The following is a 26,991-nucleotide window of genomic DNA, read 5'->3' as shown; positions in this document are numbered from 1 at the left end:
GTTGTTAAACAACATGTTTGAGTTTTTTTTGGTTCAATTTTTGGTGTCCAATTCATCTGGAAACTGTTTGACTAGAAACTTGTTTTTAGCTAATAATAGCACAACAGTACCATTTTGTAATTCAGGCTGAATATTTGTTCTTGAACATGGCAGTTATTCAGAAATATAGGGGTGTACATCTACAGCTAGGAAGTTGGTATAGGAAATGTGTTAAAGAAACAAACTGTTTACATTTATAGAAAACTGTATATTCAAGTCAAAGCTGCAAGAGCCGAGTCTAAGGCAATTTACAGCCTGCATTTCCAATATGAAAAAAGACTTTGTTATTCCAAACTATTGGATTCTATTGACATCATCTCCTCGGGCAGTCCGATATTTCATTGTCTCATTCGGAAAGACTTGGCTAAGCTCTTCTAGTAAGTGAGCTCTAAACTTCCTGTATGAATCAATCTTTCCTTTGACTTGTTCATTCTTATTTAAAGCTTTTTCCATGCAATCTTTTGTGTATAACTGAGGATTTCTCCCTTCATCAATGTAACTACAAAATAACAAACAAAAGTAAGCTTTAGTTACAACGGGAAACAATTTACTGTTAACTTACTCAAAAACTTCCAGAGGTACATGTACTTCTTGCACCTGAGATTTCAGTTTATCAATTTCCTGCAAACCTTGCACGATAGAATTTCTGCATAAATAGTTTTAAACAAGGAACAATACGTTAATAGAAAAATATTACAATGCAACCTTAAATATGATCTTACATTTTCTGGTTGAGAACACTCTGCCCTTGTGGTTGAAAGTCACTAACAATAATTTTGACCTGTCGGACATTTTCCACGAAAAGTTCCAATTGATTTTCGAGATTTTCGAGAGCAGCACTCATTTTTACTGAGGGAAAAAACCCAGAATATAAACACGAAAACAAACACCAATAAATAACTCAATGAAATGATTGCCACAATGCCAGATTTCGATTTTGGCAGACGACGCTTGGCAATTTTGAATCGAATAGATATGACATCTGGCAACGGAGTGGGTATTCGATATTTTCGAGCCATGCAGCCATCGATACCGGGGAGCGAGGAGTTCTGGATCTATGAAATTCAAACGAGTTAATGTATTTATCAAGAGTGGTCACCCAACTCTCAGCCGAGTGAATTTGCTTCCTGTCTTTGAAGTTGATAACTTTAATTGAGTTCACACACAGAATATTTTAATGGTAAGCAAATTCTTGTCCCTACGTTCTTTTACTATCAAAAATTTAATATTGAAGAGTCTGTATCAGATTCTGTTGGAACCACGTGAGTCTACCGAGCTTGTGAACCATGCAACCAGCTAATGATTCACCAGTGAACCATTTTCGGTGGAAATAACGCTTTGGTTGATTCTGCCCGTTGCTGTTTCTTCCTTTCATCGTGTCACCTCTTATTCAGGTAGGAAACTTTAACTATATCTCAGTTTATCTTCTTGCTGGAAATGCATCAGGCATCTGTTTTTCCTCATTTTAAGTTTCCCAGAGAAATCTGAATCACTTAATACCGTAGCGAACCAGTCGTTCGCCAGTGTAGAATGTACTGTCTATGATTAAACTTGCTCTGTCTAATTCCATTTAATTGACGAAAGAGAGAACAATCTTCCAATCGGGGCTAGCAAACTAGATTGAAGATTAGTTTTGAGGAAACTCAGTAACGTTTATTTTCATTCTTTCACACATAAACTTGATTAAGTGAACCCGAAGCCTATGTGTTTCGAACGTCAAGAACCAGAGATCAATTTTTGTAGAGACAAAAGAAAGAACACCATTCGAACCATAACGTAAACAAGACACAACAAGGTTAACACACCGAACAAAGGTCGTAATTTTTCCGACATCTTTTTTCTTTTTGTTTCGCGTAAACTGAATCAAGGGGTGAAAAAGGGAGAGCCGTTTAATAACAGGTAAACCGCATGTACGCCAAATCGTTTGTGTTTGGGGAAGTAGAAACAAACAGACAAAAAAAAATCGAAGGAAAAACAATTGAATGTTTGAATATTTTGCTTTCGGCTGGGAATGGACACCTATCAACCAGAACAGAATGACGTTACACGTGCCACAGATTTATTAGTTCGGTGGGAAGGGGGAGGAACATCAGCCATTTCAGTTTCCCTCCAAAACACAGATAGCATACATAGATCATCACAGGTAAAAAAAAACTAAAACATAATCACACTTTTAAATTTCCATTAAAACATCGTTGAGGTTAAGGGACGTAAAAAAATGAATAGCGATTCTATCGCTTGAAAATGCCCCCAGATACAAGTAACACATTTCACCGGAGAAAATTTTCACGTTTGCCATTTTTTTTTTTTTTTTTGCTTATTTTCTTTTTCTTTTGTCCAACACGTTCAGTTCTGTTGGTTGAAGGTCATTCAATAGTTTTGGTGCTTTTATTTTACATTTGTTGGGAAGGTGACTGAAAGCAAATGACGTCGTTTTAGGACTAAATCGAATTTGTGACTAGAAATTCTAGGAGTAGGAAATCAAACAAATGGGTTGTTCAAAAGTTAATGACTAGCTAGTGATAGATTGTTTGGCCATGTAACACGAATAACAACATTTTGAGAGTGACGACAATTGACAGAATGTTTTGGGGTATATAAATATCTGTTTGTGTACAAGATATAATTGTAACTGGTGTGTTGATTATGCACAAAACAAAGAAACAAGTGAAAGATTTTCTTTTTTGCATCAACAGCCTGAAAAACGCACGTTTTATTAGATAAAAGATTGACTTTTCAAGTGGGCTCGGATGAATTGACAATGGACAGCCGGTCTATGCGTGTGAAGTGGTGAACGCAATTATCTTTGAAACAAGCTGGAAATGAAGCCTGAGTAATGTCGACCCGGCCCAAAACACCTTGTTGGTCGTGTTTATGTTTTGGTGTGGTAATGCATGCAAACAAAGGTTGACATTTCGGACGATAATGTCCATAAAAGTATATATTGGTTGTTGTTGTTGGCCCGAGTATTTCTCGAGTTTGGCTGTTTTTTTTTTCTCTTTTCTTTCTTGGGGATGAGGGGAGAGAGGACTGTTTTGTATACGTACACACTTCGCTTTGTCGTCTACTGAATAATGGCGTGGTTGTCGTGGAGCAACTGAAGATGTGGAAATACCAGTTTTCATTTCTTTTGTACATTTGCAAGCCCCTATTCATCCGTAACCAATCATTCACCTGCCATATCTTTCGTTTTCATTATTTGCGTTTCTCTTTTTGTCGATCGAATGCGCTTTTGTCGATTGTTGGGCGCGAAAGTTTTTTGTTCGACTTTCTTACGTGGTTTTCCGTAACCCACTTTGAGGTTTTGTCACCATGATCCACATTGAACAGCGGTCGCTAGATGGCATCACAAGGACGGAAAGTCATTTTTCGCGCACGAGGAACAGCAGGTTATCGCATGTGGATGGGAACTCGGCGGGTAATTGCGGGGAATGGTATAGTGAATGATGTATCACCTGGTTATAGCCATCTGTCGATAACGCAATCACCTGTTCAAAGTTAAGAAAACAACTATTCGAGGCTATGGAAATTGGATTTGTAAATTTCGACTTGAATATTTTTTTAAATCGAAATTTACGAAAACAAAACAATTTGCCTCACCGTAACGGCTCGGTGCTCGTGTCCCTAGTGCTAGTCCTTGATCTGCTATTTGTTCCGGTGGTGCTGGCCCGTGGACAACCTGACAGGGTGCGGTGGGTGGCGTAGTTTCCCGTCGTGTGACCCGAACCATCACATCCAAGCGTTGGACATTTTAATTCTTGATTTTGCGTCATACCGGTAGCTGTTGCTGCATTGGCTGCCAACATTGCCATTTTCCCGTTTTCTGATGATCCACCTCGTAGGATGCAGAGCCTTTTTTTTGTTTTTATTTAATGGAATTATTTGGGTTGTAGCCGATTAGGTGTTTAATAATAAAACAATGACAATCCGGATTTGTAAAGATTTTCCCGTCGGAAAAAAAGAAAGAACGTTCAGTGTCCCAATCCGGATCAAATGAACGCACAAGAGATCAGCAAAGAGGGAAAACTAAGCTATCAATAGTTGATGAAGCTAGACGACGAGATTGCGGAATGAGCTTGACAGGGGGTGGGGGGAGAACTTACGACGACGAATCGCTGGATTTATCATGAGCCGACGACGAAACACCGAAAATCAGGGATGCCGTTGTCGATCCAGCGGTGGCCCCTACCCTTGCTGGATGCGTGTAACAGGCAGACGTTAGCATTGGTGACGCTGGTGTTGCCACAGGACTTCCGCCGTATTGGAAATTGGTGTCGTTACCGTTAGCGAAACTGGAACATTGATAGGCTGCGGGATCGGGCCCATTAGAGCTTCCATAACCGTTATAAGACACGGCAGTTTGAGATCCATTGTAGCCTAATAGATTTTGACGTAAATAATTGATCGATAATTAAATGGAATTTATTGTGTCGGTACCCAACGTGTCGCGGTAATAGAAAGAGCGTTCGGCGGCAGAATAATCGGCGTGTAACGGCCGTCCGAAAGCGTAGGAATGTGCCGCTGCTTTGGCTGCTGCAGCCGATGCTGTGTCGCCATTGTAGACGTCCGCGTTTTCGCTGTGTTGCTGTTGCTGGATCAATTCGTCGCTATTCGATCCACCTCCGCAGGAAAAATCTAACGGGTCAGTTTGCTCTTCTGGCTGTAAACTGCTGTTCAATTTTGTCTCTTTGTGTTGCTGGACGGTGATCGTATAGGGGTCGCTGCTATTCGGCCCGTTGTAGTCCCCATTTTCCGACTATTGAAACATCGAAAGTTGACTTCTTTTTTTTGTGTTCAAATGACAAATTTTGATTGAAACTTACTCCTGTGATTGTCGATGGAGGCGCTTCTAAACTGCATTTCACCGATAAGTTGATGGCTGTACTGCACGGTGTAAATGCATTTCCGACACTTTGAAGTTGCAAAAAACGCGTGTTGAGAATAATTTTTTTTTTTAAAGAATATTTATCGAAAAATGAATTGGAGGGCATACTTTGTGTAATAAGATGGGGCGTGGTGGTCACCGCTTTCTGATTGTTGCTGGATCAAGCCTTGGCCATTATCCACTGCAGTCACGCCGTCTGCTTGAATGGTGCTGTAAGAATCTTGTTGCCGTTGTTGTTGCTGATTGTGATCCTCGGATCCCATAGAATCTTTATTGTTCCCCTTGTTACTTTGCAACGCGTTTGTTTCGTACATAGCAGACGACGTTACTCCAGCGCTATTACTACCCGTAACGTTTTCTCCAGCCGCCGTTCCGGCCGGATTGCCGCAACTGCCGTCGGGCGTTAGGGGAAACGAATGCTGATAGGCGGTCGCTACCGCTGCTGATGCAGGGGTTATTGTGGTCGCGCTACTTATAACAGCAGAGGATGGTAGGGCCATGGGAACTGACGGAACGACGGAAGCTCCCGGATGGTGGTGATGGTGCAGTCCAGCCGTGAAGTCTGTTGTCCATCCTTGGTGGTGGTGATGATGATGAGCGGTTTGATAATATCCAGGATGGTGGTGGTGGTGGGGTTGATGGTGCGGATTAGGGTACAAATGGTGGTAGTAAGGTTGCTGGTAGTAGGCCGTCGGAGCAGTTTGATGATAGGCCGTTACGGATGTTGGATCGTTGACGCTACTTCCGGCCATCATCATGCCACTCATCATGGCTGAAGGTGTTCGGAAGGACGACGTTTGTTGGTGGAACAAAGAAGGAGAAGCGCCGGTTCCAGGACTGGAACTGCCGTCTTGACTTCCGCCGGATTTTGAGGAGAGGGGCGTCAGCGGAGTGGAGCGGCAGGAACTGTTGCCGTCGACGGATGATTTCAGGTGATGATGGCTGCCGCTACTAACGTGATCCATCATCATCAAATCGCTAGCTCTTCGGCTCTTTTTGGCGTTGTTGACCGAGGTGATGTGCGGATGCGTTTGCGAAATTCCGCTATAGGACGAGTCGCCCAATCCGCCGCCTGTCAGGTTGTCGTTGCAATCGCTACTGCCCCGGCCGTCGCTGTTCCGTTTGTTGTTTGATCCGCTCAGTCCGATACGACTAGACAATACCTGATGGAGGGCCTGATTTTGTTGATGGGTGGCCGCCGGAATCGAATGGCTTAAATGCGAATGTTGGTGATGGAGGTGGTGGGGGTAGGGCGGACTAACTGGACTGGGCGTGGCCGCAAGTTGAACTCCCATATGTTGTTGGCTTGCGGACGTCAATGATTTGCTGATAATCGATGAAGTTAAATCTGCGCTTCCATTTTTGCTTCCGCCTTTTTACAAACACACAACAAATGAAATTTGATCTTTGTGGGCTGTAACGAATCAGTTTAATGAAATACTGACCGGAATTTTTGTGACTGACTGTCAAAGTTGCGATGGCCGATGCACTGCTGCTGCTGGATGAGGGTTGTGATAGGCGCTGTCTATTCCTGTTACTTTGTCGAACAGCAGCCGCCAGCGGACAGCCAGACAGACTCCTGTGTGATGTCCGGCCGCTGCTAACGTGACCACGGCCTGTGCAGCCTGGCGTCGGGCATTTGACGATAGTTTCGTGCATCGCTAAAACTGTTGGAATTTTTTTTTTGTTAGATTATTAACGAATGTTAAACTGTTTTTTTTTTTCCTACAGTTTTTTGGTATCGTATCTTTTATGTAAATTTTTGAAATCTATTGTTAAGGTTCGGCAACTGGTTTCGTATTGGCCTCTATCAAAGTTTATTTCTCGGTCCAAGATTTTCCAACAGTTTTTTGTTGTTGTTTTGTTAAGTGCACAATCTGCCGTGAGATTTTTCCCTTCTGTTGCTAGTTCCATCTGATTCACCATTTTTTGGGGGTCGTTCTCAAAAGCCTTGTGTACAAAAGAAGAAGCGGGTTGGAGAATGAGGAGCTTTTTTTGGGGGGTGGGTTGAAACGACCTGAGCGGATGAAACAATTTTCTAATGAGCTAGTTGCTCTCTTTTCTTTCTCTTTTCGGGTTCGGTTGGTTTTGTTTGAAAACTCTTGGGTATTAAAAGGCGAGTCGTTCACTGCAACAGCCCGCGGGTCATTCAAAAGTTTTCGGCCGCAGTCTGGGCGCGTTTATTATTACACGCGATGATGAATAACGACCGTTGCACAACTCACAGACTCTCGAGTCTCTATCGTCTAATATACAGTATAGGAAATAAATTAATCGCCAACTTAAAAGAATGATTTCTTTTAGTTGGTGATTGTACGCGCACACAAGAGAGGCAGAAATGAAAAGAGTTTTTGTCGACAAATCGCTGACTTATTGTCGACATCATCATTCGGGATAGTGACTGCGAACCTACGACAGAGTCCCCCCCTTTCCCCTCCTCATCCATTGCGTCTACTTACTTTCCGGCGTGACTTTATCCTTCCTGGGGCACCCCGATAGGCTGCACAGAGGTTCGAAATAATAATAATAATAAAAAAAAAGGGGGAAAGTAAAACAAATTAAATGATTTGCACACGAAAAATTTTGCTTTAAATTCCTTTTTATTTTTACCTGCGGTGATGGGTGTAAAGTCCGGTCACGTGACCCTGGCCGCTGCATCCTGGCGTAGGACATTTGTTTGTATCTGCATAACGTTTAGAGAGAAAATGATAAGATTTTGAATGAAATGTTGGGTAGCGAACCGCATTTCCTACTTTTCTTAAAAAATAAAAACAAGTTTGCGTTTTTCTTGTTCGCTTTTTGCACAGACTATCGCCTGCGTTCGAGTCCATGAAAACCTACGCAATGATATGACTTTTGATTGTCGGCAAAGTTGGTTTTCCTCAAAAGTTCTTGATACCCTGTAAATATCTCAGTTACCCAATTCAAGCGATTCAGGACCGGAATAGAATCTCAGATATATATTGGAATTATCAAAATATCTGTGAATCTATACGACGGTGTCATTCATCCAGTTGTATCCGGTGGATGTTATCATTCCAAATCAATGAAACTTAGTGTGTTTTGTACGTACGTGAATATTAAACTTTTTTTTCCCGTGAAAACTGCAGCGTATTGACGCGCTTTTCATTGACGGACAGCAAAAATAAAAACTTTTCCGTCCTTCTTTTGTTTCTACCTACGGGCGTCCTCATGACTCAAGTCTTTGGGATCGTACAACGTTCACAGAGCGCAGAGCTAATTGAGCTTTGCTCTATATTTATCCTCTTCATTAGCGTTCTCGTGCGCACTGATGCCATTTGTGATGATGTTTGGTAGTTGCTGGCCTCAAAATCAAAGGCCACCACCCCTTCGGCCATCCTCATCAGACAGCTCGCATATTTCCCCCACGTTTGCTCTTTACCCCCCTCTTTGCGCGGGTGAGAGATTTTAATTTGTAACATTTTTGCCTTTTATTTATATTTTTTTTTAAAGAAGTAGAGCTATAGAAAAATCCCGTCCAAACTCATTTGAAAAAAAAAGGGGGAAGCTGAATGTGTGTTTGTGAATTGAGACGTCATTAAATCGTGTTGCGTAAAGATGCTCTTGGGAGGAAGACGCAACTGCATGAGGTGTTATTGATCGAGGCCTACCGTTGCTAATGAGTGCCCGCCAGCCTTCTTATAGGCCACGTTCAATTTCAAAATGAGGCATGGCACGGCGGCATTGCAAAGTAATACCGGAAAGACGTAAATTGCGTGGGTTTTTCTTTTGATCCGTCATCAAGACGCGATTCGGCATCATGTGAAGAAAAGAGGTGTGATAACATTTGCAGTATTCAATTGATGATGGATTTTGCGCTATAATTAAATCGTAAAAGTAAAATTGAATTTATTGCTGAGCGCGATTGAAACATTTGAAAATGAATTACTGCGTTACGTATACAGGCGTTTTCAGTTTAGAGGCAGGGATAAAGGGGTGGGGGAGGGGATGTGGAGGGGAGCCGCCGTTTGATTGACACATTTTGTCAGTTGCCACGAGGGACGACAAGGGACACTAAAGAAAGAAAGAAAAAAAAAAAAGCGTGAGCAGATGGACGTGAACCGAACGCATTTGGGAAAAGCTATTCTGTACGGGTAATGTCGTGTTTTGTCTTGAGGCTAAATCGCCCCCGTTTCGCGTTCTTCTCAATAGCTTTCAGCAAACCATGTCTCGCCTTTGGCCCAGTCTCTACCAGGCTTGACCTTCCCACCCTTCCCCTTCAAGTCCAGCAGAGAAGAACAAGACGTAGCGGGTTTATACAAAAAAAAATCAATGTAATTTATGAATTACATTTTTTTGGTTTTTTTTTTACTTTCTTTAAAGTCCCCTCCATTTTGTTACTGATTATTTTATGGGATAAATATCAGGGTGGATAGGGGGGGGGATTGAATTGGTCGGTGTTTCTTCAGGGGAGTGTCACGTGTCAAATGAAAAATTCAACAGGAGCGCACAAATGTTGAAACGAAGTCACTACGTTTTCATAATATGACATTATAGTATTTTCTTTGATTATTTGTTTAAAATTTTCGGATTTGAACTTCCCGCCTCAATGCAAAGTTGCACCTTTTTTAAAAAATCTTGCTTATCTTTCCCGCTGGGTTTTTGCTAATGATTTGTAAAACTTGTCTACGATGCCGATACTTGTGTAATACTTTATAATCCAGTATACCTTTGAGGATCAAGTTGGCCGAATTCACGCAAATCCACACTTGTTGTTGATAGCGTTTGCTAAATTTGCCTATCCCGTATGAATAATATCCTCATAATTACATGCGTACACGAGAAATGGAAGGAAAAGCTTTAAATGTCATCCATCAGCTCGTGTGTCTCGATTGTTATCCCAGGATTAAACCATCTGTTTTCTAAATGTTCTTAAAAGGAAAGAGCTTCAAGAAGTATACATATGTATATAGGCTATACGTATACGTACTACACCACTGCCTGGGAATTAATGAAGTGGGATCTCTCTCGCTCTTGTGTGTATATTTGTACACTCGAGTTCTACTTAACTAACCGGTGGTTTCTATGAGGTGGTGTGTGGCCGCTCCCTCATCAAAATGGCAGAATGAAATGAAAAAAAATAAAAAATGGGAGTGAGACGGGAAAAGGGGTGGAACACGCCCTCGAGTGGGGCTTTGCAACATCAACACAAAACTCTTGGATAGAGAGGCAGTAGACTCTACTCGTTTTCTCTCTTTTACACTTTGAGACGGGAAATAAAAATAGACGCTTTTGCTATTACTATTTGCTGCTGTGCCGGCAGCTTCAGCCAGCAGCTTCACGGTCGTCACTAATTGCACGTGCCATCTGTTCAGAGAGAGAGAGAGAGAGGGCCTCTTGGTCTATTCTCTTCGCTGCGTGTATATGTGTGTGTATTTAGCCGCTAGGGTCATTAGCATTTGCAACGGGCAACTCTCTCTCCCACATATTAAGCCCAGCCACCTCCGTGTGTAGACAGAACGGATTGCTTTCCCGCTTTCCTACTGTTACACATAGATAGAGACATATAAAACCCCAAACCCCGACAAGGCTCTCCTTGTTGAATATTCACCGCAGCATCTCCTTCTTCCGTCTATTTCTCTACGAATGAAATCAATCTCATCAACACGCTCGCAAAGAGTTTCAGCCCCTCTCCAATGCCATGGATCCTCTTAGCCAACAGCTTTTTTTTTTATTACATCCCCTTTTTGTTTTTACTTTTTTTTTTTTCAAATTCTAACTATTTTCATTTGATAATTTCTTCGGTATTCTAACTGAATAGTCAACTAGGCAAATGGGTCTTTTCTTTACCTTTGGTTAGAGGCGTTGAATTTGATGAGGAACTGGTCCGATGACCGCTGGAACTGTTGGCACTGCCAACTGTCGGTGCCGCTCCCGATGAGGAAGAGGTTATGGCTCCCGTGCTGGCCGTGCCCCAATCTGAATAGCCCAACGATGACATGGCGTATAGCGGGGTAGACATGGCTGCCACTGCGGCGGCCGCGGCCGCTGCAGCAGCCGACGGACTCATCATCCGGTAGCCGCTGCTGCTTCCCGTTGCGCTGTTGTTGATTGTTGTAGCCGTTTGCTGTTGCAAGCAATCGGTCGATGATAGTTGTTGTTGTTGCTGTACCGCCGAGCTCGCTCGGCTGATGGGTCCGCAATCCAGCGTTGGCGGAGGCCCACTCGGCGGAGGGAATGAGCAGCTTAACTTTTGTAAAGCCGAGTAATGGTCGGTCAATTCAGGCCGTCCGAAATCGACATAGCCCGTCTGGTGACTCATTGCGGACGTTGCGGAGCTGCTGGAGCCGTAGACGGGCCCGGCGTATAAAGCGGAATGATAAAGACTTGCGTGAATGTCATGCCCGGTTGATTGTTGTTGATGCTGTTGTTGTTGTTGCGCTTGATGCAATTGCTCGGCAGATTGTTCCAACTTGACGTAGTTACTGCTATTGTTTCCGTGTTGTTGTTGATGTTGCTGATGGTGGTGGTGATGATGATGAAAATCTTCTTGTTTGACACCAGCAGCTGCTGCGGCCGCCACCGCCGCTGCGGCTGCAGCCAACGATTCCGTATAGAGACACGAAGATGAAAAGAGGTGATCCTCTTTTTTGACGTAGGACGAATCCTCATGTTGTTGTTGTTGTTGCTCCTCTTGTTGTTGAAGATGGTGATGATGCGTATTGTGATGATGGTGATACGATGAACGGATCAGAACGTCTCTCTGATTGTTGTTGGTGAGGTCGGCGTCTTGTTGATCGTGTTGACCCATTTTAGATGCAACTGTCGGCTCTTCGCCTTCGGATCGGGTCGGTCCACGATTCGAATGGACGCCGGTAGAGGAAGCTAACATCTCTTCTCCTCCGTGATAGGAAGACATGATTGAATTGTTTTCGTGTATCACTCGATCTTCAGATCTGCTTGTCATCAACCTGTTGTTGTTGTTGTACTCGGTCGACCTGCACCGGGTGTCGATCTTGAGCAAGTTTTGAAGTTCTTGAGCGACGGTGACAGTTGGTGTCGATTCGTCGCTGTGTTGACACTGTAAAGACGAAGAGGATGAATTGGATGATGAGGAACAAGAGGAGGAAGTCGATGATGGTGCGCTGGCACTACCAGCCGGTTGCAAAGTCAATAGCTGAAGGGAACGACGTCCAAAGACTTTGCCGATTGCGCTACTGTCGTCAGCGACGCTTTCCATCCTCTCCCGCGAGACATTCAAATCTCGTTCAACGACACTCTTGCACGAGCGTCTTTTCCCCCCCTCTTCTTTTAAGTCTATCGTATCCAAGGGTACGCCCAGCTGATCCTTGGAAATCAAAAATATCTTTTTTTCTATGGTGTTTTTTGTTGTTGTTGTCCGATGCTATCGCGATGATGTCGATCCTAGGGATCCAGCAAAAACGAGGGAAAGAATGAGTCGAGCTTTTGTCTAGGCCGTTGGTATTTTTTTTTTCTTTTTATTCGGATTCACCCTCAGCCTGTTTTTACACTCGTAACATTCCCCTACTCAGCAGACGTAGAGCCAATTGTCTTGTTATTGAGGTCCAGCCGTTGGCCCAGCTTTTTTCCCCCTGTTTTCTTTGGTATATCAACCGATCAGTAGTTGGTAGCTGGCTTAAAGCAATTCAACATTTCTTGTGATGGTACGGTACATCGAGGTTGATTTTATCTTTTTTTCTTTTCTTTGTCAACGTTGTTGTTTTTTGCTGTAACAAAAAAAAATTAGAAAAGGTCAATTTTTGAGTAGTGATTTTAAACATCTTTTGTTTCAAATGATTGTCGGCGCGCATTTTAAATTATTAAAAATAGTAAAAAAATAAAAGGAAGTCTAGACGGGTATTAACCTGCTGACACGAGAGTGAATAGTCTAGAAAAGATCAGCTCAAAACAACTGAGCAAACCAGTCAGTCACACCACCCCACCCATCCGAGTGGGGGCACATCACACACACATTCTTTCTTTTTTTTTTTTGAATGGGTCTCTTAAATGATGGATGAATGTGTAAGAGCAACGCGTGAGGGCAGGATGAGCAGCACAGCTCCAAGGATAAGGAGAGCAACCTCTAATTGGAGAATCGATGACTTGAGCTTCTCTTGTGCTGCCGCTTTGGCTGTCGATCTCACTGCATTTTCGAAGACACCAGAGAATGAAAAGGCAAGGACAAGGACGGAGCCATCACAGACGCGACATGCTTCTTCGTTTACTACTAAATACGCGCGTACTCGTTGCCCTCCCCACAAGAGATGCTTTGAATCTAATCGACAATAATTTTATAGGGTGAAAAATGGTATCAAAATGTAGAATCATTTTCTCTTGTTTTTTCTCCATTTTCACTTGTTTTGTAGACAGGCACCTCCGTTGATGCCGTCGTTCAATCAATTGAACATCATCCATCGTTTTTGTCGTTACGTTTGATCTCGGCAAGAGATGCTCACCATTTGCGAGAAAAAGAGAGAGGTGTATCTATGTAAAGACACTACAGAGACCTATAGTAAACCTCCCAAAAGAAGACGACACATAACACAGACTAATCACGAAAAGCTATATGTCGTCGTCTATGGTGTCATAGAAAAAGGGGGGGGGGAGGCGGAATTGAAGGGCAGCACGGGGAACCATCCAGCCTGGATCGTATACATCCAATAGCTCAATAGTAAATATATGGGCCATAGATCCTTTAGCCAGTGGGTGTCTTGTTTCTCTGTGCTGGCAAATGTTGGCAAGCGCCAGTTTCACCGGATATTTTTTTGAGGGTGGGGCAGAGGCTTGGGAAAAACGGCTGGATGGGAAAAACGGCAGTACCATGTTGCCATGTCGGCACTGATTCAGAGTCCCGACGGGAAATCTCAATGCATTTGGTCGCGCCTTTTAGACTCCCATACCAGTATCTATAGGCGTCTCTATGTATATATAAGGAATCAGATTATATCAATGCCCAATATCAATTCATCGTCACGGGTGTGTTTTTTTTTTTCTCTCTCTTTTCTTCCGGGTGTAGGCGACAGCGACATGTTTAGATTACCAAGTCACAACGTAAAAACCTACTACCCCACAGTTTTTTTTTTTTTAGGTGAAATGAAGACTAGTAATAGGAGAACTGGGTAAAAAAAAATGCTGACTATCTCTGTTACAAGTATCATCACAAATCGCTTATTCCTTATATTTTATATATATAGAAAGTGAGATGAAATATCATCAAATAGAAAAAAAAAAAGAGAAACGTGAAAGTCCCGGGAGATGGCCAATGTCGGATGGGAGGGTCCGAATCACATAAGGATGGAAGAAAGGAAAAAAAAGAGAGAGAGAACAGAACAAGAAAAAAAAATGTTTCTATAAATCGACTTTCTCGTTTTTAGTCGGGTGACGAGAGATCCAGTTAGGCGCCAAACGTATCCCGACGGCCAGCAAGTTTTGACCAAGAGGATATATCTATAATCGTAGGGAATGGGTGATCCCATTTTTTTCTTTCTCGTTGTCCCTTCTCTTTTTTATTTATTTATTTCGCCAGTCGAAAATTTATTATTCCCAATCTTCTTGATGCTGTTCTTTTACACGAAAATGATATCGTTACGCTTAGTTATAGGTTTTGCCTAGTATCATAGGCCTATAGGGGTCGATCGGTCTGACGGGCTGTCTGTTTTGTTTTTCTTCTTTCTTTCCCCCTGCTCGACTTTGAATTGTTCGATTATATGGCCATTGCCAGCCCGGACAGAGAGAAGGCCTAGCAGGCCTTTTACTAATTGACAAAAAAGCTTGAGGCGCATTTGTTCCAGTCAAAGCTCTCTCTATACATGTTTAGGTTTTAAGGCTGCTTACACTCGTGCATCTAGTATCAACTCGCGGGGGCACTAGTTTGATTGTAATGAGGCCAGGCCTTTGCTTCATCCCCCGTTTTCTTCCCTCTAGCTCCGGCCATCAGGGTCCAATCAAACGGGGCCAGGATTGTATAGCTCGTCTGTTTTAATAGTTGGAAGGCACACCGGGTCGATTGTCCGAATCTACACTGCGTACAAACAGAAATCTAACGGTTGAACAGCAACAACAAATTCGTTCCTCCTTTGGTTTTAAATTGAAAAAAAAAAAAAGAGCAACAGATAATGATCTTTTTGTTTGTATTTATACCTATATACTGATTGCATCCCATAAAAAGGGATACATGGGGACCTTTTTTCTCGATCGTTTCTATTTCGGAAAGCCGACGCAAACCGGGGACGGGGGACTGGAGAGTAGTAGGCCACATGCCGTTGAACCTATGGTCCATCGGTCGCCCATTTGATTGTGTCGTGATACTATGGTAGAATTAGTATATAGAGCAATCATTATCATGATCATTAACATGACGATGACGTTCCCAATTGACGTGCCAGGACGAAATGTCGAGCTTGACGCTACTGAACGCCCTGGTGCCATAGTGACGTGTAGACACTGCACTGGCAGAAATCGATCCTTTTTTTTTCTTTTTCGTATTTTTCGCTTTCTTTTTTTAAAATGAAATTTAGTTTGACGAAATGATGTAAAGGTGATTTTTTTCTCCCCAGGTTGTTTCTCTTGTTCTTCTGTGTCACCGACTCGATAGGCTTTTAAAATAAAAAAAAGGATTGCCGCCGGGATTTAAAATCACCTGCTGGGCAGCTTGTTGGGAATGCGGCCAAGATTGGGTCTCTTTTTATTACGACATTCCAATCTGAAAACGATTACATATGACCGTTTTTTTTACTGCTATTACAGGTATATTTACCTGTGTGTTAGTAGATCTGTACATTACAGCCAGTATGGTCTTGTATTAAATCGTGAACAATAAGAGTAAGAGAGTGGGCAGTCAGGGAGGGTGGTGCTGATCACAGTCTCCGTGGTAACGTGTCAGAAGTCCTTCTTCATATTGCGACTCATAACATTTCTTTCTTGCTAGACAATCTACGACTATAAGTTAATACTTATGTAGTATATCAATAGAAGCAAGAGGAGACAAGGAAACAGACAAATGTAGAGAATCGAAATACGATGGTCAGTCGATTGACTAGAAACAAAAGCGAATCATCTTTTAGGATTTTCGTTTTTCTCTTTGAGCTTTCCTGCCCTTGATTTGAAGCAATCACGTTTAATATCAGAACTCCCTTCTGCCCGTCCGAAGAGCGTTCCAGCGCGGTTGCCACGGATTGCCCCCGAGCTACAAATGAGGATATCTCTTTGGGAAAAAAAAATAAATAAAATCGTTCACAGCAACCGAAATCTATAAAACATGCGGGACAGAGGGTTTTCTAGGAGGGGGGATGCTTGATATCCCCAATCGGAATTGAGTAGATGATAACATGAGCAGTGCATCTACCTCTGCAATCAGACTGCATAATAGACACACTCTGGTGACGTGAGAAGAAGAAAAGTCAATACAAATAATCGCAACAGCCTAACTGTTTTTTGTGGATGTCATATCGAGGGTGTTGGAGGCTTTCCAACCGATTCGTTTGAAGTGAATTGGAAACAAGGCGAGGGAGAATATGTTCTAATAGGGGGGTGATTACAATCTAGGCCTATAATGTGCTGCAAGTGAAGCAGGTCTCGTCTTTTTTTTAATAAGAGCGATTTATGGAACAATTATGTACCAGAAGTTTGAGAAAAATATCACCGAACCGGCTGTTACACACACCTCATCGAGCAGGGTTCTAAATGAAACTGAGCTAGCAATTTTCAGATCTCATTTTGATTTCATTTTCATTTCTCTCTAATTGGAAAAAAAAGGAGCTTATTGGCACACTGACAAAAAGTTATTTGTGTGATGATGATTCCATTTGAATTGGGCGAAATTGAACGATCTCGATACTCAAATTGAAGACAAATCTAAAACTCTACATCGCAATTTTCTTCGAAGAGACGAAGCCAAAAATTAATGGTAAAAGGTCGATTTGTCCATCAATCTTTTTGACACACACAACCAAAGATGATTACATGTTGACCCCGTTTGTGCAGGGCAAAACTCCTTTATCTACCACTATCTGTGCTTGCTGTTAAATGATCTTTCACTCGGTGCTAGTAACTATATGTACAATCAATACATTTAAGACGATAGCGAAAAACAAAATCAAAAAGATGGAAGGGTCAAAATCAAAAACGGTTGTTTAATCCTCGCTTTCAATTGATGACGTTGTTGGGCAAGTGATGGGCCATCATTTTTTTTTTACTGTTGAACTCGTTGCTTTACGTACAAAGCAAACGTACTGGTTAATTTTCAGAGCCATACAATGAAATGAAGACCGATTTCAACCTGGATGTTTGCCACTGCCTTGTCTCATGTGCTAGTAGCACAGGGCTCAGCTATTATAGATCTCTTTATTAAAAAAAAGAAGGGAGAATCCGTGGCCTACGTATAGAGTGGTAGCAACATCATTCGTCTCTTGGCAAATGATCTGCCAAGGTATATATCCTTTACAGATCGAACCCACTGAAGGATCTTCTTCATTGAATAGAAAAGCGAATCTCTAGCCCCACCCTTCTACCACTAAAATATGCACGTCCCCTCTCCAATTCGCCATCTAAAGAAGTTATTAATGATTTAAATTGATCAATTGATGAGGACTTTATTATGGACTATTAAATGGTCAAATAGATACGTCGTTGCTGACTCTGCAATCTACGCTACAGTAGCAGACGAAGTATGAAACTCCCCTGATCCAGCATCCAAACGAAATCGTTTATTCCATCATCATCGCGCCATCCGCTCTCCGTGCCATACGCATTCGATTCTAATCTTGGCTGAGGCAAACAAACAATAACAAAAAAGGTTTTTTTTTTCGGACCGGTGAGGGACCGCAGGGCAGATAGGTCACATAACCGGAACCTGCTTTTTCTTTCGATATCTTCTTCGTAGTTTGTAACAGTCGACTCACAAAGTAAGGGGAACTGCAAAGTTCACTACACGAATCTCCCCCCCCCCCCTTTTTTTGGACAATCTCGTCGTTGTCATCGTCCTGTTGTTAATGTCTACATTAAAGTTAGTGTAATCATTTGCTCGAAAATGCCGTTTTTATCGGGTTGCAACAAAAAAAAAAAAGTTTGCAGCCAGTGAAATGTCCTCGATTAAATTGTCACTTAATTGTTTAAAACTGTTTTTTGTTGTTCGATCCTCAGGTGGGTGGCGGTTTTTTGGCGTAACCCAATAATAGGGAAGGCGTTGATGGCCTTCCGCCCTCTGTCCGGAAACTTGTTATGGGATGGCTACATCGAGACATGCAGCCAAAACGTTTGTCGGACCCCACAAGGACCCAAAAAGGTAGGGCCTATAAAAGGCGAAAGTTAACTTTGCATCTACTAGTAGTCGTCGTAGTAGTAGTAGGGGTAGTAGTAATAATAGTACTAGTGAAAGAAGAAGAAGAAGTAAGTTGTTGCCACTACTACTCTACTACAAACTACTGGCATGGCTCTTTTTTTTTTGAATGAAGAAAAGAAGAAAAGAGGCGATGCTACAGGCTATGTACCACAATGATTTTGTAATAGGCCTATCGCCATCTGTTACTGCCTACACGGATTGTTATTGTTCCGCTTCCCCCCTCAATTGAGCACATTTTGAATTTTTTCTTTTATGGAAATGTTTTTTTTTTTTTTTGCTGAATGACCGCAATAGGCTTATCGTAGCTCTTTGTCAAATTGGTTAGTTTATTATGCAAGAACGTGTGGCGTCGTGGTATTTTCTGAAAGGCATACGTCTATCCCGCCCCGCGTGCCTCATATTTGATATGGGGAGTGTTGGGAGCGGGTTGAAGAAATCAACTTTGCTGGGTGGGCTAACCGTGACGTGCTCGATAAAGTTTTGAAAGGCGGACGGGGGCCGTCGAGAGACACACACTCTAATAGTTCCGGTCTTCACCTCGTGTGTCGTCTTTTTCGGCCAAAGTACAAAGACGAATGAAATTTATGCCTATGTGTTAAACCGGCCCAGTGCCCAAGAGTCCAGCGAGATGGCCAGGACATACCGTCGTCTCAACCATCTCATGCACAGTTTACTTGGTCATTAGGCCTATTAAAATCGAGATGTGCACACATCAACGCACGGGCCATGATTGAAATAGCCAAGTGAGGGGGGGACAGTTCTTGTTGGGCAAGAATTTTGACTTTGGGAAAGTTTAACTTTGTTATAGCCCCCAGGCGAACCGTATGTATGCAAAGGACCTATACATACGGTCCAGAAACTTTGCACCATTTTTTAAATATTCATATTTTGGATTGGTTTTAGCGGACATTTAGTCCCTCCGCAGAGATAATAACATTTGAATGACTGCCGATGTTCTTTTCGAATTCAAACTCAATAGTCAATTTTGAGGGACTCGTGAGAGACATCCTTTTTTGCGTGATTCTCTTGTTGCACGCGTGATCTAAAGAAATCTCGGCCTTGTTTTTGCCTGCCTCCTCGTTCTTTTCGATGGTTCCGTTTTGTGCGCATTGTAGGGAAACTTCACTTTGAATGGACGGTGCTGATGTATCACGGCCCAGTTAACGCATCTCTCCCCTTCGCCTTCAGATTGTTCCCTATACATCCCGTTTTTTTCTTCTTCTTTTTTCCTCCCTCTGACGTTACGCACAGAGAAAAGGACTAAGCGCATTATTAATTTCGTCTAAGAGTACACACACGTAGTACGGGCTGTGTTATGGAAGCATCAAGAGTTTGGTCATTTTTTGCACTCTCTCGCCCTCCTCTAGCCCTTCTACCAAACCCCTTATATAATCATCATCGTCTCTTCAGTGATGCGTTCCCCTCCAGAGGATTCGGTTCCTCTCTTCTTCTCCCCCTTTACTTTTTGGGAGGGAGCAGATATGTCGGTCATACCTTATGGCATATATAGTCCTCTTTTCATGCCAGTATTTTTTTATTTATTTATTTGTTCCCTGTTTGTGCTGCTACTCTCTTACGGATGGACGGAGAAAGGTCTAGCGAGCAAGTTCATCACGCTCCGTATACCTCCTATAATGTATTACGCCGGCCCGGCCTGGTGCGTGCGTGTGTGTCTAGAAAGAGCTAAAGCATTTTGTTTGACCAACCGCTCGCCTATTATTTGTACAAGTCGTTGCGGCACATTTTCGCTGGGCCGGCTCTTTTGAATTTCAAACATTGGCCAACGCGGGTTGCGAATACAAATATGAACGAGCCTCATTGTACAAAGAGGGGGGTTGGCTAAGTCGGAATAATAATCTACAGCCATTTGATGATTTAACCGAGTCAAGTGTCAATAGATACGAAATATCGCAGTAGTGGCCAGTCCATTAGAATCTTTGCTAAAGCGTAAAAATAAATCCAAACAGCTGTTGGTGCTCCAATGTGTACCGTTCCTCTTGACCCCAATCAACTTCAATGCCCTTTAAATAATATGCAGCAACTTTCACCTAACTTTATATTTTATTTATTTATTTTGTTTTATTTTTTCACGTTGTTACAAGTAAAAGTTGTATTCGATTAATGATAGAAAAGGGGGGGCGAATATACAGAGGCCTCGTTTAGGTCTAAACTCTTGGATGAAGGGATCGTGTACGTTCATGTCGGCCACTGCGGATCCGACAAAGATTCTCGACAGCATCATTTATTACTATACATGTCAACTCTTTCATCCTCCCCGTCTTCTTTCGCTGATGTCCGGCAATATCTTGCGACTACGCGATCAAGTGTACCGGACGACATCCAATGAATTCAAAAGGCAGAAAAAGTTAGCCAAAGTCATCGAGCGAAAAAGAAAGAACGTTACATTCTTCATTTTGTTTTTGATTTTTTTTTTCTTTCTGTTCTGTACCTAGACGGAAAAGTTTGCCGGTAAACTGTTGCCAAGCATTAAGAATTTGATAAGGGCGATGCTTTGGACAATAAACTTGTTTGGTTCTCGTAAACGTCACAGACCTCTGGCTGATGTAGTTGGGAACAGTCTACGATGCAACGGACGGAAGATGATGTCGTGCAAGTTAATCAGACGCAATATTCACCTGCAAATGCACATAGTCTATACTGTAGGTGAAGTGAGGTAGGGTTTTTCGATTGAGCGGGTGATGATGGGGGAGGGGGTAAGGATATAATAGTATAGTTGTTCTACAAACTGACGAGGGCGCAAAAGGCAGCCGAGAACTCTTGATCCTTGTGAATTTGCACAAATGAGCTAGCTGAACGTTATAATGAGCCTTTACTCTGCCTCTTTTGTCCCTCCCCTCTCATCATTTTGTACGTGGAACAGATAGTAATGAACACAGAACTAAAATATATGTACTCCATGGTGATGACTATAGACAGAGAGGCTTTTGCGCTTTTGAACTTTGCGAGCGAGGGAAAAAAAAAAAAAAAAAGATTTTTGAATCAATCAAGCGAACTACCGAGAATGGAAATATCGTCGTGCCTGTCTAATCAGTGCCCCAATTTGTTTTTCTGCTCCCCCTTTTTCTATTTCAATTTGTCGTTTCGTCTGTTTTATAATATTTCCTTCATTATTTCATCTTATTTTGTACCTGAACGCTTTGCTATTGGGGTGGGGCTGCTAGACGGGGAAGGCAAATCAAAAGCGGCTCAAAACGAATCAATTTGATGTCTTAAAAATAAAAGGAGGCAATTCGCTTTTGGTTAAAACACAACAAAGAGTTGCTATGCGGGAACGGTCTCGTCGTTCTATATCTAAACCATTGATACTATTGTTTTTGCTTCATTGTTCTTCTTCATTTAAGTAGCCGGAGTCGTGGCTTTCTTGGTGAGCAGTTTTAGGCCGGAAGGATATATAATAGGAGCCCAGATAGCACCGGCCGAGGGCTTTGACTACGTCTGTTTTGATGCCCGAATCGTTTTCACATTTGACTTTTGTTATCGAGATCTTGTACTTAAGAAAGTTAATAATAACAAGGTTGGGGTTTCGTTACAACCTGCGTTGTTTAATGCTGTACGTTACGATTCAGACATTGAATGTTGGATCATTTGTTTTTAATGTGGCGTCATTATTTGGATTAACAATGCAATTTGACGAAGCCCATTTTGTAAAGAGAGCATCGAGTTCTTATTTTTTTATTTTTTACTTCAAAAAATGTTCATTGAGAATGATCAGCAATTGGGATGTTCGTAGATAGAAGGGAATGCTTTCATGCCAGGCGAAAAAGGGGCTTCGCTCATTTGGCCCAGCTGCAATTCCAGGCCAGTTGTTATCCCCAACATTCCAAACGTTCGTCGAAATGTGACGCTGTTGTCAATTCTCGTCAAAACTATGGCTCTCGCTGTGCCTTAATGAAAATGGGGGGGCATCTACTCACAAGAGTACAGTTATCTCTTGATTGTTGTTTTATGGAAATTTCATACCTTAATGAGATGATGGGCCAACACTGGGAGGGAGGAAGAAGGTTGAGATTTATTACTGTCCCAATTGATTATACCTATACACAGACCAGTTTCTTATTGGTCTGTGTGTTAAGGACACCATTGCCCTGATGTTATTAGATTGTCAGCAATGCTAAAATCGGGGACGTTATATCAGTAGTTAAAACGGGCAAAATGATGACTTTCTGGAACGTTTGTGATTGTCTGCCTCTTTATTTCATCGAGCAATTCAACTTTGTTCCGTGCACTCCGCTGACGCATCTTTCTCTTTGACATTTTTGGCATTGGCATTACCTATTAATGTTGTTTGAAACGTTTCTGATATTCAGAAAGAAAAAAATGCGGCGAATTTTTTGTTTTCATTCGTCCTATTTCAACCGAAAAATATCAGGGACCTAAAAGAACGGATTCAATGGTCGTGCGCACGGCCGTATTATTATTGTTTATTATTACGTCTAATGTGTTTATAGTCTTTATTATGCGTGTACGGCGTATCTCATATTTTCTGGGTGATTTTCTACATGCTCGGCCTGTAAGAGGGGGGGGGGATGCGTGTGTCATCTGTGTCTATAACGATATTCTGCCGTGATGTGGGGGAAAGCCTTTTTTTTTTTTGAAATTTCCTCTGATCGGGAGTAACACACCCTTTGGTTTGTGGTACAACTCCATTAGCTTGCATCGGTCGTGTGCCTTATGGGGAAAATTTTGAGCTATTTTTCTTTGTTTTCATCCCCTTGCCGATGATTTTACGATCGGCCTTTCTGTGTTGATAGCCAGTCAGCCCCTTCCTACCTGAAATGGCATTTTTTGTTTTTGTTTTTATTTCTGTTATTATTTGTTTTTCCACCCCGTTTCGACTGGGCTCGCGAACGTCCCTCACCCACGTAAAGAACAAATAGATGTTTGACTTTCTCGCCAAAACTCTGAAATTAATTGACATTTTCGATGCGCTTCTTCTTGTGCAGTAAGTTTTAGTGGCCGCAATCACGTCATGCCTGATCGTGTACAGACCGTCCCAGCATTAAAGCGGGAAAGTTGGACTTTTCTGTCTTTCTCAAATGTTTGTCGAATGTCGATTGATCCGAATGCCTTTTCTCTTGAAATTTCACGACAGCGATGCCCATTGTCCAGTAATGCGGAATAGCGGAAACGAACGACCCGACCTGACTTTTTACCAACTTCCATAATACTATACACACTACCGTTGTAGCGTACGTCGTATAGTTTAGAGCGGGAATTTCAAAAAAAGGGGGGTGGAAATTTGTGCAGTATAGTCCGAACGACTTGTTCTCTTATTTAGCGTAGACTATTTGTGTATGCAGATTATTGGCTCCAAGAGATTCGATTGTCCCACTTTTCGTCCTGCCCTTTAAAGAGTCCCATCTGCTTTATTGTTTTTGCATCAAAAAGTCCCGGTGTAAAATCGTTGGGACCCAAAACTCTGAGCTTTTCAGTGACCGATGTCCCGAGTTTTACGATGAAACCGTCAGCCGGACACCCCGATCTATTCCCCATCACCGCCGTAGTTTCTTTCGTTCTTCATCCATGCCGGTGGGAAGGGTGAGTTGAACGGGACGTTCTGTCGGGCTTGACAGGCTGTCGAGCATATCTAATTGAGCCGCCAGTACAACCCTTCCTCGCCATAGATAATATAGAGGTAGAAAGATTCATCCATGCAATGCAAGTCTTCGCATAGCGGATGCTGGCGCGTTTCAAAAGGCTGGCCAGAGAGCGGGCCGGTTATGTGTGTATATATCTGGCATGGGCTTGCCTCCCCCAAAACTTTGTGCATATGTCGATGGAGTTGATCAAAGAGACTTTGGGGGCATCGTATCGTCGTGAGTAGCTGAAGCTTCTGCACGAAAACCAGTTCAGCGGCCGTTTCAAGCTGCCGATAATCAGTCGATCCGCTTCCTGCCGCTGCCTACCCCGTTACTTTCCATTTTACACGCCTTATCTATGGCGCTACATCCTTCAATTGCGACACGTCTTTGCCAAGAGATACTACTTTTCCCCATTGGCCCTTTGAAATTTTCGGGCATAAAACCTAATGACGCTGATTTTAAGGGTTCACTCATTGCGAAGGCATCAACGAAATTATTGAGGGAGTACTAACAGCTATCCTAATACTACTATCAACTCTTTGGCTGCGTATAGCCTACGTTTTTTGTGTGTGTGTGGCCAAGCTTCGTTTCATGTAAAGCCCATACTGAATAAAATTTAACTGCATTAACAGCATTGAAAGTGTGAGACAATAGGAAAACGACTATAGAATATTTGTTAATGAATTTTTCTTTAAATTCTTTTTATTTTGCATTAAATAAAATGTACTTTTGTTTCGGTTTCTGTGTACATTAAGAGGGGTGCGTTGAGTACGCTTTTCATCAGTGTATTCGAGTAGGATGATTGCGTGAGCTGTTTCTTTTTCTAGATTCCTGTCAAAGTGTTTTTTCTCGTTGCCAGCCCTTTTTGAGTGTGTGTGATTTTTCTGTTGCTGCGTCGCCGTACCTGTTACGACCGACACCGCACCATCATCAGACACACACGCGGATCATCATCATCATCATCGTTTCCACACAAGGCCAGTCTATATATACGAATGCTCGTGGCAGCGGCGCGCGCTTGCCACTTGCGTGTGTGTTGGAATAGCGACCGCGTGTGCTGGCGTAATTACCTCCGCCACTCGATTAGGTGGCATCCCTTGTACTGTCTACACACCGCGTTACTCCTCCTACCTCCGCGAAAGCCGACACAAAATAAAGAAAATGGATTCAGACACTCGCTAGTGTGTGTTTGGCCTTTTTGCTTCCTTTTGCCGTGTAGTCTGTACGGCCAGTTTTGCAATGGCATTCAAATTTTTCTCATTTCCATATCGGTGGATTGTTATATAAATACGATTGGGAACAGAAACGAAATGTGGGAAAAACAGATAAGATTACCTGCTGTAGGTTTGACTGTAATATTTTTCTTTGGGGAGGTTATTTTTCGTTAAAAAACAAAACAAAATCCGATTCTCCAACCACGGAGCGTCCATCAGACATCACACACCGCAGCGGTTATAGGTGGCTACTGTACACCGATGATCCGGCCTTTGCATGTTGTCACGAAAGGGTTGCTGATGGGGATAGTGTTCCCCGTGTGGTTTCCCCTCTTCTCCTTTATAAGAAACGGGTTGGAAATAAAAAAAAAAATGGATTATGAAGGGTAAAAAATAACTCGGTTGAAAAATAAAAGAAAACGAATTTTTAAAAAGAATTGCTTGTGGTCGGTAGGAGGATAACAGAACGGTTAGCGTCGGTAGTAGTGGTGGATGCATCAGCTCGGGAGTGAAACAGATACACGATAATCCCCCCCCTCCCTCTATGGCAGTTGGGAAGAGCAGGTGGGGGAGAAGGAATTATAAAAAGGCTCGGAGCGGGAGTGACTATATCTACGCCATAGAGGTCCAATGTAGCAAAGCATGCAAACGCGTAATGAGAGCAAGAGGAGGGGAAGACAGCAAAAGGATATGGTGCGAGGACGGGCTGGAGGAGGAAGGAACATTTTTTTTTGTCCTTTTTTTTTTTTTTTAGGTGACTTATTGGCCCCCTACCTGACGACACGCATATCATATACCGAATAGGCTAGGAGGTGGCCTTCAAATCTTGCAATATACATCTAATCAGCAGGAAAGAAAACCCCTCTGTCCCCCCCTCTCCTATTACTCAATGGATCTGGAAATGTTGTTTTAGGAGGTTTAGAAAAAAAAATCACGCGTTCACCCTTTACCGTTGCGCAACGGGCCTATGTTGAACGTCAGTTCGGCGTGTGTTCAATCCTTATCATAGCCATCATCATATCTATTTGCTATGTGCGTGTTTTATTTGTGGGAGGTATTTTATTTTTAAGCCTTTCGATAGAATGCATCGTTACGAAATGACACAATAGCGCAGTGTTTGTACCTTACAAAAATGATTTGTGTTACTATTTCATTTGCGACCTTTTGTTTTTGCGTGCCGCGAAATTTAAAAATCTATGCGTTTCTCTCCTTGGCGTTTGTCTTTTTGGAAATGATTCTGATTCGGGCGTAATAGATTGATTCAAGTTTTTCTCGTCGACACGTACGTCAGAGGGTCACACCTTGGCAAAGAGAGAGAGAGAGAAAAATAAAAAGGAGGAAGAGCTCAATTGAATTGAGTGCAATAGACGAGGCCACAGGTTTCTGTACTTAAATATTGTGACATCCATCTCAATTCAAATCCCTTGCTGTTTCGGTCGTCCTTCCTCTTTACTTTGCCCATCCAATTTCAACGGCGATGTCGCTATTTGTTTTTGGTCTTTTATTAGCTTCACGTTGAAACTAGCAGCAAGAGAAAACAAAATCAAAATGCTCATTGCATCAGCCATTTTCGTTTAGGGGGATTCTTACATCGTTGAATTAACTGATGTAGTCGCAATAAAGGCTCAAATAGAAGACGATCGCTTGATCTTTATGGGAAAAGGGAGGCAAGGTCCTCATCGACAGAGGGTGAAAAAGCTCATCATTTGAACGTTTGTTTTATCCACCCCGATTTCACCCCTCGAACGGACGATGTGGTGACGGTCACGATTATCCGCTAGCCCTCCCTCCTGGTTTCGGCTTACGCCTATGCATTGTTCCCGTATTTTTATATAGAAATGTTCCATTGAGATGTAATAGCTTAGATACCGTCTCGTGGAGAATGATGGCCAAACGCAATTGCAATTGGTTGCGCAAACTGCGCAGCCC

General features: G+C 42.5%; 2 protein-coding genes and 1 long non-coding RNA gene across 5 annotated transcripts in view; 1 reads left to right on the top strand and 2 right to left on the bottom strand.

Annotated features, from left to right (window-relative positions):
- Positions 1–226: 226 nt before the first annotated feature.
- Positions 227–954, bottom strand: LOC116918720 (mediator of RNA polymerase II transcription subunit 10). The gene is made up of 3 exons (XM_032924467.2): positions 762–954; positions 602–685; positions 227–538 (listed from the first exon to the last, which is right to left on the bottom strand). Exons 1-3 carry the CDS (start codon positions 881–883, stop codon positions 334–336), a joined length of 411 nt encoding a protein of 136 aa, XP_032780358.1. The 5' UTR covers positions 884–954; the 3' UTR covers positions 227–333.
- A 100-nt stretch (positions 955–1,054) lies between these two features.
- The window catches only part of LOC116918725, a 39,859-nt gene continuing 13,922 nt past the window's right edge, over positions 1,055–26,991 (top strand). The window contains exons 1-3 of the long non-coding RNA XR_006643955.1: positions 1,055–1,219; positions 1,286–1,433; positions 18,047–18,188. This is a non-coding gene — a long non-coding RNA (uncharacterized LOC116918725). The remainder of the gene's footprint in view (positions 1,220–1,285; positions 1,434–18,046; positions 18,189–26,991) is intronic.
- Positions 1,671–12,634, bottom strand: LOC116918706 (box A-binding factor). 3 transcript variants are annotated; one of them, XM_045170470.1, is made up of 10 exons: positions 10,736–12,634; positions 7,535–7,607; positions 7,384–7,424; positions 6,370–6,591; positions 5,033–6,296; positions 4,863–4,950; positions 4,477–4,795; positions 4,143–4,416; positions 3,640–3,891; positions 1,671–3,527 (listed from the first exon to the last, which is right to left on the bottom strand). In XM_045170470.1, the coding sequence occupies exons 1-10, from the start codon at positions 12,123–12,125 to the stop codon at positions 3,524–3,526; spliced, it is 3,927 nt and encodes a 1,308-aa protein (XP_045026405.1). In that variant the 5' UTR covers positions 12,126–12,634; the 3' UTR covers positions 1,671–3,523. The 3 variants fall into 3 exon arrangements, with proteins under 3 accessions (XP_045026405.1, XP_045026403.1, XP_045026404.1); XM_045170468.1 differs by having other exon boundaries at positions 1,671–3,508; XM_045170469.1 differs by having other exon boundaries at positions 1,671–3,891.

The sequence above is a fragment of the Daphnia magna genome, linkage group LG3, assembly GCF_020631705.1.
Source record: "Daphnia magna isolate NIES linkage group LG3, ASM2063170v1.1, whole genome shotgun sequence".
NCBI lineage: Eukaryota > Metazoa > Arthropoda > Branchiopoda > Diplostraca > Daphniidae > Daphnia > Daphnia magna.
The sequence above is the reverse complement of the archived record's forward strand: the minus strand, read 5'-3'. Positions and strand labels throughout refer to the sequence as shown.

Excerpts from the sequence above, each read along its gene's own strand:
- LOC116918720 (XM_032924467.2), bottom strand. The coding sequence starts at position 883 with ATGAGTGCTGCTCTCGAAAATCTCGAAAATCAATTGGAACTTTTCGTG. Across the intron at positions 686-761 it reads AGTGTTCTCAACCAGAAAAT|AAATTCTATCGTGCAAGGTT; the intron begins GTAAGATCATAT and ends CTATTTATGCAG. Across the intron at positions 539-601 it reads GTACCTCTGGAAGTTTTTGA|TTACATTGATGAAGGGAGAA; the intron begins GTAAGTTAACAG and ends GTTATTTTGTAG.
- LOC116918706 (XM_045170468.1), bottom strand. The coding sequence starts at position 12,125 with ATGGAAAGCGTCGCTGACGACAGTAGCGCAATCGGCAAAGTCTTTGGA. Across the intron at positions 7,425-7,534 it reads CTTTACACCCATCACCGCAG|CCTATCGGGGTGCCCCAGGA; the intron begins GTAAAAATAAAA and ends ACCTCTGTGCAG. Across the intron at positions 4,417-4,476 it reads CTATTACCGCGACACGTTGG|GCTACAATGGATCTCAAACT; the intron begins GTACCGACACAA and ends AAAATCTATTAG.